Source organism: Leopardus geoffroyi, chromosome B2 (assembly GCF_018350155.1).
Source record: "Leopardus geoffroyi isolate Oge1 chromosome B2, O.geoffroyi_Oge1_pat1.0, whole genome shotgun sequence".
NCBI classification, from domain to species: domain Eukaryota; kingdom Metazoa; phylum Chordata; class Mammalia; order Carnivora; family Felidae; genus Leopardus; species Leopardus geoffroyi.
The window spans coordinates 102,203,475-102,215,231 of NC_059332.1; the positions used below are offsets into that span (position 1 = coordinate 102,203,475).

General features: G+C 36.3%; 1 protein-coding gene across 1 annotated transcript in view; it reads left to right on the plus strand.

Moving 5' to 3' along the window:
* The first annotated feature begins 7,009 nt into the window (after positions 1-7,009).
* The window catches only part of LOC123609941, a 28,146-nt gene continuing 23,398 nt past the window's right edge, over positions 7,010-11,757 (plus strand). Inside the window, exon 1 of the mRNA XM_045500932.1 lies at positions 7,010-7,144. Within this exon, the coding sequence (XP_045356888.1) occupies positions 7,010-7,144 (135 nt within the window). The remainder of the gene's footprint in view (positions 7,145-11,757) is intronic.

Here is an 11,757-nt window from a genome sequence, read left to right on the forward strand (position 1 = left end):
TTGTGACCACTAAACCAGCCTGCAAGATATTTTAAGGAGGACTCTCTGAAAGGAGAAAAGACAAAACAAAACAAAAAAGACCAGAAGCAACAAAGACTAGAAAGGACCAGAGAACACCACCAGAAACTCCAACTCTGCAAGCAACGCAATGACAATAAATTCATATCTTTCAGTACTACCTTAAATGTCAATGTACTAAACGCTCCAATCAAAAGACATAGGGTGACATAATGGATGAGAGAACAAAATCTATGTGCTGTTTACCAGACGCCCATTTGAGACATAAAGACACCTTCAGACTTAAAGTAAGGGGATAGAGAACCATCTATCATGCTAATGGTCGGCAAAAGAAAGCCAGAGTAGCCATATGTATATCAGACTATCTAGATTTTAAAATAAGGACTCTAACAAGAGATGAAGAAGGGCATTATATCATAATTAAGGGGTCTATTCTCCAAGAATACCTAACAAGTGTAAACATTTATGCCCCCCCAACATGAAAGCATACAAATATATAAATCAATTAATTACAAACATAAAGAATCTCATTGACAATAGTACTATAATAGTAGGGGACTTCAATACCCCACTTACAACAATGGGCAGATCATCTAAGCAGAAAATCAACAAGAAAATAATAGCTTTGAATGACACACTGGACCAGATGGACTTAACATACATATTCAGAACATTTCATCCTAAAGCAACAGGATACACATTCTTCTTGAGTGCACATGGAACATTCTCCAGAATAGATCACATACTGGGTCACAAATCATCCCTCAACAAGTACAAAAAAAACGTGATCATACCTGCATATTTTCAGACCACAATGCTATGAAACTCGAAATCAACCACAAGAAAAACTTTGGAAAGACAACAAATACTTGGGAGACTAAGAACATCCTACTAAAGAATGAATGGGCTAACCAAGAAGTTAAAGAGGAAATTAAAAAGTTCATGGAAGCCAATGAAAATGAGAACACCACAGCCCAAAACCTCTGGAATGCAGCAAAGGTGGTCATAAGAGGGAAGTATATAACAATCCAGTATATAACTTCCTTCCTAAAGAAGGAAGAAAGGTCTCAAATACACAACCTCACCTTACACCTTACCTTAGAGAGCTGGAAAAAAAATAGCAAATAAAACCCAAAGCCAACAAAAGATGGCAAATAATAAAGATCAGAGCAGAAAGCAATGCTATCAAAATAAAACAAACAAAAAACAAAACAAAACAATAAAACAATAAAACAGATCACTGAAACCAGGAGCTGGTTCTTTGAAAGAATTAGTAAAATTGATAAACCCCTAGTCAGTTTGATCAAAAAGAAAAAGGACCGAAATAAATAAAATTAAGAATGAAAGAGGAGAGATCACAACCAACACTGAAGAAGTACAAACAATAATAAGAGAATATTATGAACAAATATATGTCAATAAATTGGGCCATCTGGAAGAAATGTAGAAATTCCTAGAAACATATACATTACCAAAACTGAAACAAGAAGAAATAGAAAATTTGAACAGACCCATAACTAGTAAAGAAATCGAAATAGTAGTCAAAACTCTCCTAAAAAATAAGAATCCAGGAGCAGATGGCTTTCCAGGGGAATTCTACCAAACATTTTAAGAACAGTGAGCACCTATTCTTTTGAAGCTCTTCCAAAATATATAAATGGAAGTAAAACTTCCAAACTCATTCTATGAAGCCAGCATTAACTTGATTCCAAAATCAAAGACCCCACTAAAAAGAAAAAGTACAAACCAATTTCCCTGATGAACATGGATGCAAAAATCCTCAACAACATACTAGCCAACCAGATCCAGCAATCCATTAAAAGAATTATTCACCACGACCAAGTGGGATTTATACCTGGGATGCAAGGCTGGTTCAATATCCACAAAACAATCAGTGTGACACATCACATCAATGAAAGAAAGAACAAGAACCACATGATCCTCTCAATAGATGCAGAGAAAGCATTTGACAAAATACAGCATCCTTTCGTGATAAACGCCCTCAAGAAAGTAGGGATAAAAGGATCAGACCTCAAGATCATAAAAGCCATATATGCAAAACCCACCACAAATATCATCCTCAATGGGGAAAAAGCTGAGAGATTTCCCACTAAGGCCAGGAACACGACAGGGATATCCACTCTCACCACTGTTATTCAACATATATTAGAAATTCTAGCCTCAGCAATCAGGCAACACAAAGCAATAAAAGACATCCAAAGCCACAAGGAGAAAGTCAAACTTTAACTCTTCACAGATGACATAATATTCCATGTGAAAAACACAAAACTCTACCAAAAAAACTCCTAGAACTATCCACTAATTCAGCCAAGTCCCAGGATATAAAATCAATGCACAGAAACTGATTGAATTCCTATACACCATTAATGAAGCAACAGAAAGAGAAATCAAGGAATTGATCCCATTTACAGTTGCACCAAAACCATTAAGTATCTAGGAATAAACCTAACCAAAGAGGTGAAGAATCTATACACTGAAAACTATAGAAAGCTTATGAAAGAAATTGAAGAAGGCACAAAAAAGTGGAAAAATATTCTACGCTCCTGGATTGGAAGAACAAATGTTATTAAAATGTCAATACTACCCAAAGCAGTCTACACATTAAATTCAATCCTCATCAAAAATAACACCAGCATTCTTCACAGAACAAACAATTCTAAAATTTGTATGGAACCAGAAAAGACCGCAAATAGCCAAAGCAATCCTGAAAAAGAAAACCAAAGCTGGAGGCATCAAAATCCCAGACTTCAAGATATATTACAAAGCTGTAATCATCAAGACAGTATGGTATTGGCACAAGGACAGACACACATAGATCAATGGAACAGAATAGAGAACCCAGAAATGGACCCACAAATGTATGGCCAACTAATCTTTGACAAAGCAAGAAAGAATATCCAGTGGAAAAAGGCAGTCTCTTCAGTAAATGGTGTCGGTAAAACTAGACAGTAACATGCAGAAGAGTGAACCTGTACCACATTCTTACACCTTACACAAAAATAATCTCAAATGGATGAAAGACCTAAATGTAAGACATGAAACCATCCAAATCCTAGAGGACATAGCAGACAACAACCTCTTTGATCTTGGCCACAGCAACTTCTTATTCAACATGTCTCTGGAGGCAAGGTAAGTAAACAAAAGCAAAAACTAAGTATTAGGACCTCATCAAGATAAAAAGTCTGCACAGTGAAGGAAACAATCAGCAAAACTAAAAGGTTACCAATGGAATGGGAGAAGATATTTGCAAAAGACGTATCAGATAAAGGTTTAGTATCCAAAATCTATAAAGAACTTATCAAACTCAACACCCAAAAAACAAATAATCCAGAGAAGAAATGGGCAAAAGACATGAATGGACACTTTTCCAAAGAAGACATCCAGATGGCTAACAGACATATGAAAAAAAGCTCAACATCACTCATCATCAGGGAAATACAAATCAAAACCACAGTGGGATACCACCTCACAACTGTCAGAATGGCTAAAATTAACAACTCAGGCAACAATAGATGTTGGTGAGGATGCATAGACAGAGGATCTCTTTTCACTGCTGGTAGAAATGCAAACTGGTGCAGCACTCTGGAAAACAGTATGGAGGTTCCTCAAAAAAATTAAAAATAGAAGTACCCTATGGCTCAGCAATTATACTACTATGCATTTATCTAAGGGATACAGGTGTGCTGTTTCAAAGAAGCATGTGCACCCCAATGTTTATAGCAGTGCTATTGACAATAACCAAAGTATGGAAAGAGCCCAATGTCCATCGATGGATGAATGGAAAAAGAAGATGTGGTAGATATACACAATGGAGTATTACTCGGCAATAATAAAAAATGAAATCTTGCCATTTGCAACAATGTGGATGGAACTAGAGGGTACTATGCTGAGTGAAATTAGTCAGAGAAAGACAAATATTGTGTGACTTCACTCATATGTGGAATTTAAGATACAAAATAGATGAACATAAGGGAAAGGAAGCAAAAATAATATGAAAACAGGGAGGGGGACAAAACATAAAAGTAGGTGAGGGGATGGGCTATATGTGTAAGGGGCATTAAGGAAGACATTGGTTGGGATGAGCACCGGGTGTTATATGTAGGAGATGAATCACTAGAATCTACTCCTGAAATCATTCTTGCACTATATGCTAATTAATTTGGATACAAATTTTTTAAAAACCTGCTGAACACAACAGTAAAAGCAAAATAAAATTCTATATAAATGTGAAAAAAACAAAGTAAAAATATATGAAAAATCAGGAGCTAACTATAGCAAAGTTATAGTTCTCATAGCTATAATAAGAGATGGCTGCTTCATTTAAAAAAAGACACTTAGAAACTACTCATAATTTAGGTCATTTTGGAGACTTCTTTAAAGATTCTAATTTTATTAAATCAATATCAAGTCTCTACTAACAAAAATCTTTTCTTGGTATACATTTCTGAAATTGCTACCAACCCTTGTTTCATATAATATGGAGAAATTCTCAGCACTCATAAATAGCTTGGGGCCTTTTGAGAGGCAGGTGAATATGCGTATTGTTCAGTATTGCAAAACTGCATTATTAGTGGTACTATAGTGTACCAGGAAATTCCGTACCATCAAAATTCACATCTTTGTACATCCTATGCAATAATGTTCAAAGATTAATGGTTTTTACTTAAGTGGTAGAAATTGTGTGTTGGATAGTTCTTTGGATAAGAAGAATAAAAATGACTTGCTAAAGAAAACCTATAAATTAAAATCTATTTGGTCAAAAAGTTAAACAGTTAGATGGAGTTTTATGTTCAACCATATTGATGTTTTGAAATTCAATTAAGATTTAGTTTGAATAAGGATAATTATTTCATGGTTCATAATGAAAACATACTAGAATTGAAAACAAATAGCTGATTCTGTTGACAGACTCATGGTATTAGATCATCCTTTAAGAGACAAAATTATGGCTGAATATGTTGAAAATATGTTTTGTTCGCTATTTCAGTTTTTCACCCTGTGTAACATATTGCTTTTCCTGCTGTTGTTTGCAACCTTTTTACAGTTGGCAAAAATACATACATTAAATCTATTTTGATTATTATGGGCATCCCACTGTGCAGCTCCCATTACAATGGTGTCTGTTAAGTAGTGTTTTATTGCCCAACCTACCATGCTTTTGTAATGTATGTTATAAGTGCCACCTCTTTCCAGCACTTTGAGGATCTATAATTACCAGAGGAGGCAAGTGTATGATGTTTGCAAATTTACACAGAAGCTTAAACAGCAATACTGGCTGCTAGATGGCAATAACAGAATTTGTGCCTGGGGATCCTGCTAAAAACTGGTGATTTCAGTTCAATATTTCTTAATTTCCAGGGAACCATTTGAATATAGACCTCTGGGCAACCACCACCACACTCATTGGAAAGAGACATGATTGCAACACTGACAAATGCAACAAAATCCTCTCACTGCATTCTTTCTTATGATATTGCTCTACATGAAGCACGGTAGTGGGTAATGGAATACAGGACTCTGTTTCTTTTTGCTTTGACAATGTGTCGGGTTTTTTTGTAACTTAAGACAATACCCCTCTCCAAACAATTACACACCATAAGTTTGAATTTTAAAAAGTTAAAGTAATAGGGACAGGCATGGTTTTCCTCTTTATATAACCTACTATCCACTTGTATCTTTCTCATTATTCCAATTTGCTTTGTTTACGCACCATGAAAAAGTTACTCAATTATATTTCAGTTAACTAATACAAAAAAATCAAGGTCCTAGAAACAGAAGCAAGGTGACTAAGGATATGGTTAGGCAAGAAGGATATTTTGGTCACAGTGAACCAAATGTAGCATAAGAAGCACAATATGGAAGGGCTCTTGGGGGGCTCAGTTGGTTAAGCACCCAACTCTTAGTTTTGGCTCAGGTCATGATCTCTCGGTTCATGGGTTCCAGCCCAGCCTCAAGCACCACCCCGTTGGCTCCCCCTTTGAGCCCCTACCACATCGAGCCCCGCATCAAGCCCCTGAGTGGAGCTCAGTATCAGAAGTCTCAAGTCCATGCTGACAGTGTGAAGCCCGCTTGGGATTCTCTCTCTGTCCTTCTTTCTGCCCCTCCCCCATGTGCTGTCTCTCTCAAAATAAATGAAACTTAAAAAAAATAATAAAAATTATTTTTAAAAAATAAAAAAAGCCCAATATGGAAAGATCAGTACATAGGGTTCTAGATCACAGCAGCCAATATATGGGGTTCTAGGTCATAGTAGCAAAACTTGTAGTGAACCATCCTGATACAGAAGTCAAATTTTCCCAGTGCTAATTTCAAGTCCATATGCATATCAGCAGAATAGAAATGAACTAGCTGAGAGTTTACAAAACTAATGGAGAAACTACACTTATGACCAAAGAACCTTTTGAATAAGGCAATATTTAATCAAATGCCAAATAATGAACTACAAAAGGAGCAGGAGCGGTCACTATGAGATAAAACAATTTATTAAAGTGTGGGTTAAAGCATTTGAGAAAAAAAATCACATAAATGGATAAACTTGAAGTGGAAAGGGGGAGAATTGATAAGGATATTCCAGGAAGTAGAGAATGAAAGCATAAAGAGAGTCTAATATTGCTGAATAATATGGTAGATGTTTGCTGGTCTATTGACTAGATACAGACAATAATAAAACCACATTTTATACAGTACTTTACAATTCACAGGATGCGAGCTCATTCTTGAATCACCGAACGACTTCTTGACATGTGGTCAGTGGGTATTTCTAATTTTCAGAAGAAACTAAAAGTTCAGACTAGTTAAAAAGTATAGTGGTGAGTGCCCAGCAGAGACAATATTAGAACTTCAGTTCCCTAAATCCTAATCCAATGCTTTTTACTCATCAATACATCAAATTAAAACTTTTGTTTTAAAGGGAAGGTGTCTGGAATTACATTTTAGACCCATGTTTGAAGAGAAGTACCCAAATTTAACCATGGCAATTCTGGCCTTTGGACATAGTTTCATCAACTGCCACTTCACCATGCTGAGGCTTTGTAGGCCGAAAGGCAAAAGAAGTGAGAAGGGGGTCCAGGAGCAGGCGGAAACTGGAAGAGCAATGCCCTTCCCGGTCTTCGGAGCCTTGGGCTAAAATCTATCTGACCAGTTTGCCTTGGATTGTCCACATCCCATCTATAAAAAAATGACTTTTTGATCTGACTAAAAAAGACCTCCTTCCTTTGGAGATGCTCCATGCAGTTTCAAATGTTCTATTGAAAGAATAAGAACTCTTGTTATTTTTTAATAGTGTCACCTATGTTAGAAACCTAGAAGTTAACCATAGAACGCATTTCCTATTTTCACTCTTTGTTCAGACATCAAGTTGATGACCAGATTTGATGGTTATTAGTGATGTGCATCAGCTCATAAGTAACTTGTTGGTGCGTGTACATGGGGAATTCTAACATACGGACCTTTCAACGTGGATCTGTGTTACAAACATGTCATCATCTCACCATCCACAATTTCAGAGGCTCAGATGGCTATAATTGCAGAGAAGAAAATGAGTAATCTCTAGCCTATTTTAGAAACAGGAGACCAGATGATTCCCTTTCCATAAAGGACTAAGATTTCAGCCAGTACTGACTCTGAGTCTGATAAGAATGTAGTAGTTTCTGTGGATGAAATCTGAACTGAGGCAAGCAATGTTACCTTCATTTCTGAAAATTATCTACATCCAGTGCAGCAATCACCTAGTAGGTCCATACTCCCAATAAGAGGATTGCAAATGGAAGAGTTTCTTCTTTCTTCAGTTACCCCTCCTAATTCTATCTTAAAGTGCATCTTGAATCTGAATGAGCCCCAGACAAACCTCACATACAACAGAACAGGAGAATTCAAACCAATGCATTTATTATGCTCAGATATCACAGCTGACTCCCAGTGCTGCCAAATCCAGCCTGGTTTGCTCGAACTGTGTGTGGTTTTCATAAGCATTGATTGCAGCCAAAATGCCGTTTTGCGAGTTGAATTTTTATCCAATTGCCAAGTGACCAATGTTAACTTTGCATCCATATGAGGGTTTTTTAGACTTATTTTATGACTTTCTGCTTACTAGCTTATTTGGTTCTGCAAAAATTTCACACACACAGGAAAATTTCCTTTCAAATTACTGTCAGTGAAGACAACGTTTTGTTTGTTTTCATGAATCCTGAGCAGTTAGAACACAATTGCATACCAAAAACCAAATAATACAAATCAATCCCTCCAGATATTTGGGAATATGAAAACGTAATTTTTATCTATAAAGAGAATTGTGTTTTGCATCTTTAGCCATAAAACCACTGAAATAATTACTAGCAGTGGAGGCCTGAAAAAAAATAATGAGTTTTTCACATACTGTATTGTAGAATAGATAAAAATAGAGTCCGAGGCCCAGAGGAATTTAGGAGCATAAAGTTCTGCATGTAGATGCATGTGGAAACAATGCAGGACTTAAGCACAGTAACAGAACTCACCTCTAATTGAAGATGCTCCCTAAGGAGATTGTTACTGTGAGATCTCTCAAGAGGGTTTCTAAAAACAATTTGAGACTTGGGCATCTGGCTAGCATTCTACAGTAACAGCTTTTCACTGAAATCCAGTCTTACTGCTATCTATTCATATTTTTTAGAAGGGAAATGGAAAGCTTAAGAAAGAAAACAGGAAAAAAATAGAATTAATGGTGTGAATGAGGCTCTCTCCTTTAAGATTTGAATCTGTTTTGAGTAGAAATGTTATCCCTGTGATTGGCCCTCTCCTTGTTGTCAGCCTCTGCTAGGAGAGTGGAAAGAGACAAGGAAGAAAATTTGAAGTAGCCTCATCTTTTGGGTTTTTGCTCTAGAAGAAAGTGTTCCCCATGGGAGGGATGGTAAATCTCACCCCTGTGGTCGGTCCTCTCCTTGTTGTCAGTCTCTGCTAAGAGAGTGAAAAGAGGAGAGGAGGGGAATCTGAAGCAGACTCATCTTATGGGTCCTTGCTCTAGAAGAAAGTGCTCCTTCTAGTTCCCCATGGGAGGGATGGTGGCAGATGTCCATGCTGTCAGGCTTGGTGAAATATAGGAGGAAAGACTTCAGTATGCTATCTCCAAAGCCAATTTAGAAAACAGAAGGAAATAATTAAATTGACTTAAAAACAAAACCTCAGGACTTGTATATATTGCTGGGTATTTGGCAAGGTTGCCTGTATCACAAAGGCAGTGGCAGAAGGAAACAAACACTTTAGTCTGTCACTAACCAATAAATTTACATCTCATGGATATCTTCCCAATTCTGTTAGAATTTTCATGCTTGTTTTTTACTGATGTAATAGCAGTGTTGTCCATGATACTCTGGAGCTCTTGATATTTGTGTTTCCATGTAGAAACTATCAGCACACAAAGTAGTCAGTCCAGACCCAACTACTTTCAAAATCCCAAACAGTACACTGAAAAACACTGTAAGTTTTCAGACCCTCTAAATTTAATTTATTATTATACTAGGGTGTACTGGTGGTTCCAAATGCATTACTGCTATCAAAACTGAGCACTGAAATTTAAAAACACACACTTTCAATACATCCATATTTAATGTTATTGATCACTAATTTTAGTCATACTTAACATCAAAAATACTTTAAAATTTAATTTTAAAATATCACAATAACAACTTGATGAGTTATAAAGATTCATTTTCACAGGGGTATTTTATTCAAACTAATCCTAGGATCTAAATTCCAGAAAAATATTTGTGTTCTTTCCAGAAAAGTTTTTTTTAGAAAACCTAAATGATCCTAGTATAGTATTTAATAATACCTCTAAGTGAATTGTATTTAATACCTTAAGTTTAATAAATTAAAATATATAACAAAATTATTATCAGAATGTTGTCTTAGGGAGCATGGGCACATTTGTAATAACTTTAACATGTTGAACAAAAAAAGACCAAACAATGTTGAGGATGTAGTTTATCTTGGTAAACACACTGATTGCTGTGTAAGAAGATTATTCATTTCACCTTTATATATAGTTAACGAAACTACACATCAACAGTTTCTAGAAAAAGAGTCCCAGTGCATTCATTTGTTTATTAATACATATTGGATGCCAAGCATATCCCAAACTCTGTGCTAGCAAGTAAGAATAAAAAATGAACAAGAAGCATGCCCTAATGTTCTACTAGGCAGCCAGCCATGTAAGTAAACAATAATAATATAATGTGATGAGTACCATGATCCTGTTATACAGCAAACTCAAGTTCATTCCTGCCTTGCATTATACCGGGACTGTGCTTCTGCCTGGAACACCTTTACCAAGCTTACTACATGGTCTGATCCCACACATCATTCAGCGTACTCTGATTCTTCCTTCACAGAGATATGTTTTACTTCCTACATAGCACTCACCACCTCCTGGAGCTGTATCTTTGATTTGTTTTTTCTATCTTTCCCATTCGACACATGCTCCATGTAGGCAGGAATTTTGTCTTGTTCATGTCTATACTCCTAATTCCCAGAGAACAGTCTGGCATACAGTAGGGGCTTAATAAATAGTTGTTGAGTGAGTCAAAAAAATGTAGAAACTATAATAATGACCAAAAAGGAGTTTTGCTTTCTTTAACACCATCATTTCTGTCACACCCATATCATTATGAACAGGTCATAACAGCAAGGCAGACTTAAGAGTGAAAGAGAATAAAAAAACATTGAGGGTCTATTGAACAGATCAATTAGTAAGGGAAGGCAGTATCCTTTATAAGATATTCGCTTTCTTTCTTGCTTAGTTAATTAAGCCCAGGGTCTCCCATGGTCACTTACCCAGTAACTCAAGAGCTCAATTTCCACAGCATGTTTTGCTACCAGGAACAGCTTCACTGGACTTTCTTGTGATGAGGATAGTCCTCAAAGCTGGCCTCCCTAGTTTCTAAAGAAACTGTGGTGCTTATTAATGTAGATTATGAGGAGAATAATTTAACATATAACCAATGATGCATTTTTTTTTCTTTTCAATACAGAACTTTCTGAAGGATGACATGTATATCTTTCCATTAGGAGTCTCCAGCCCTCCTCATCTTCAGCCCTAAAAGCCAAATTCCATTCCTATCAGGAGTGTTTCTTGGTTTGATCATCCTGATTAGGCAGAGCCTAGATTGCACAGGGATAGCAGCCTGTCTTCTTGAATCATACCACTGGGAGATGATCTAGGGTAGGTCACTTTTCCTCTCTGAGCCTCAGTATAATCAGGGGCAAAATTAAAACAATAATATCACCCTGTAGTGTTATAGCAAGGATTAAATGTGAGATCTATGAAATATACTTAGCAAAGAGGTAGGCCCTTGTAAATAATAAATTAATGGTAATTCTTACAGGCAGTACTATCTCCTTTTCATTATAATCTCCTTTTTCATTATAATACAAAATTATACTAAATTTCTACCATTAGCTATTTATATTATGTACTTTGGAAAAGAATACTGCAAAAGATGGTTACTATTCCAGCACTTGTGAGCTCAGTTCAGGATCCAGCCGGGCGTGGGGGTGGAGGCTCAATGGGGAGACTAATGAGAATAGTCACATTTCTCCCATAATTTTTTTTTTTTGCATTTCCTGAAAAAACAAAAACATGTCCCAATGTATTTCATTTCCATAGAATTTTTGTGAGGTAGATAGGCCAATGTGAATGCTCTTATTTTTGTGATAGGTGTGTTTAACACACTAAACTGCCCTGTA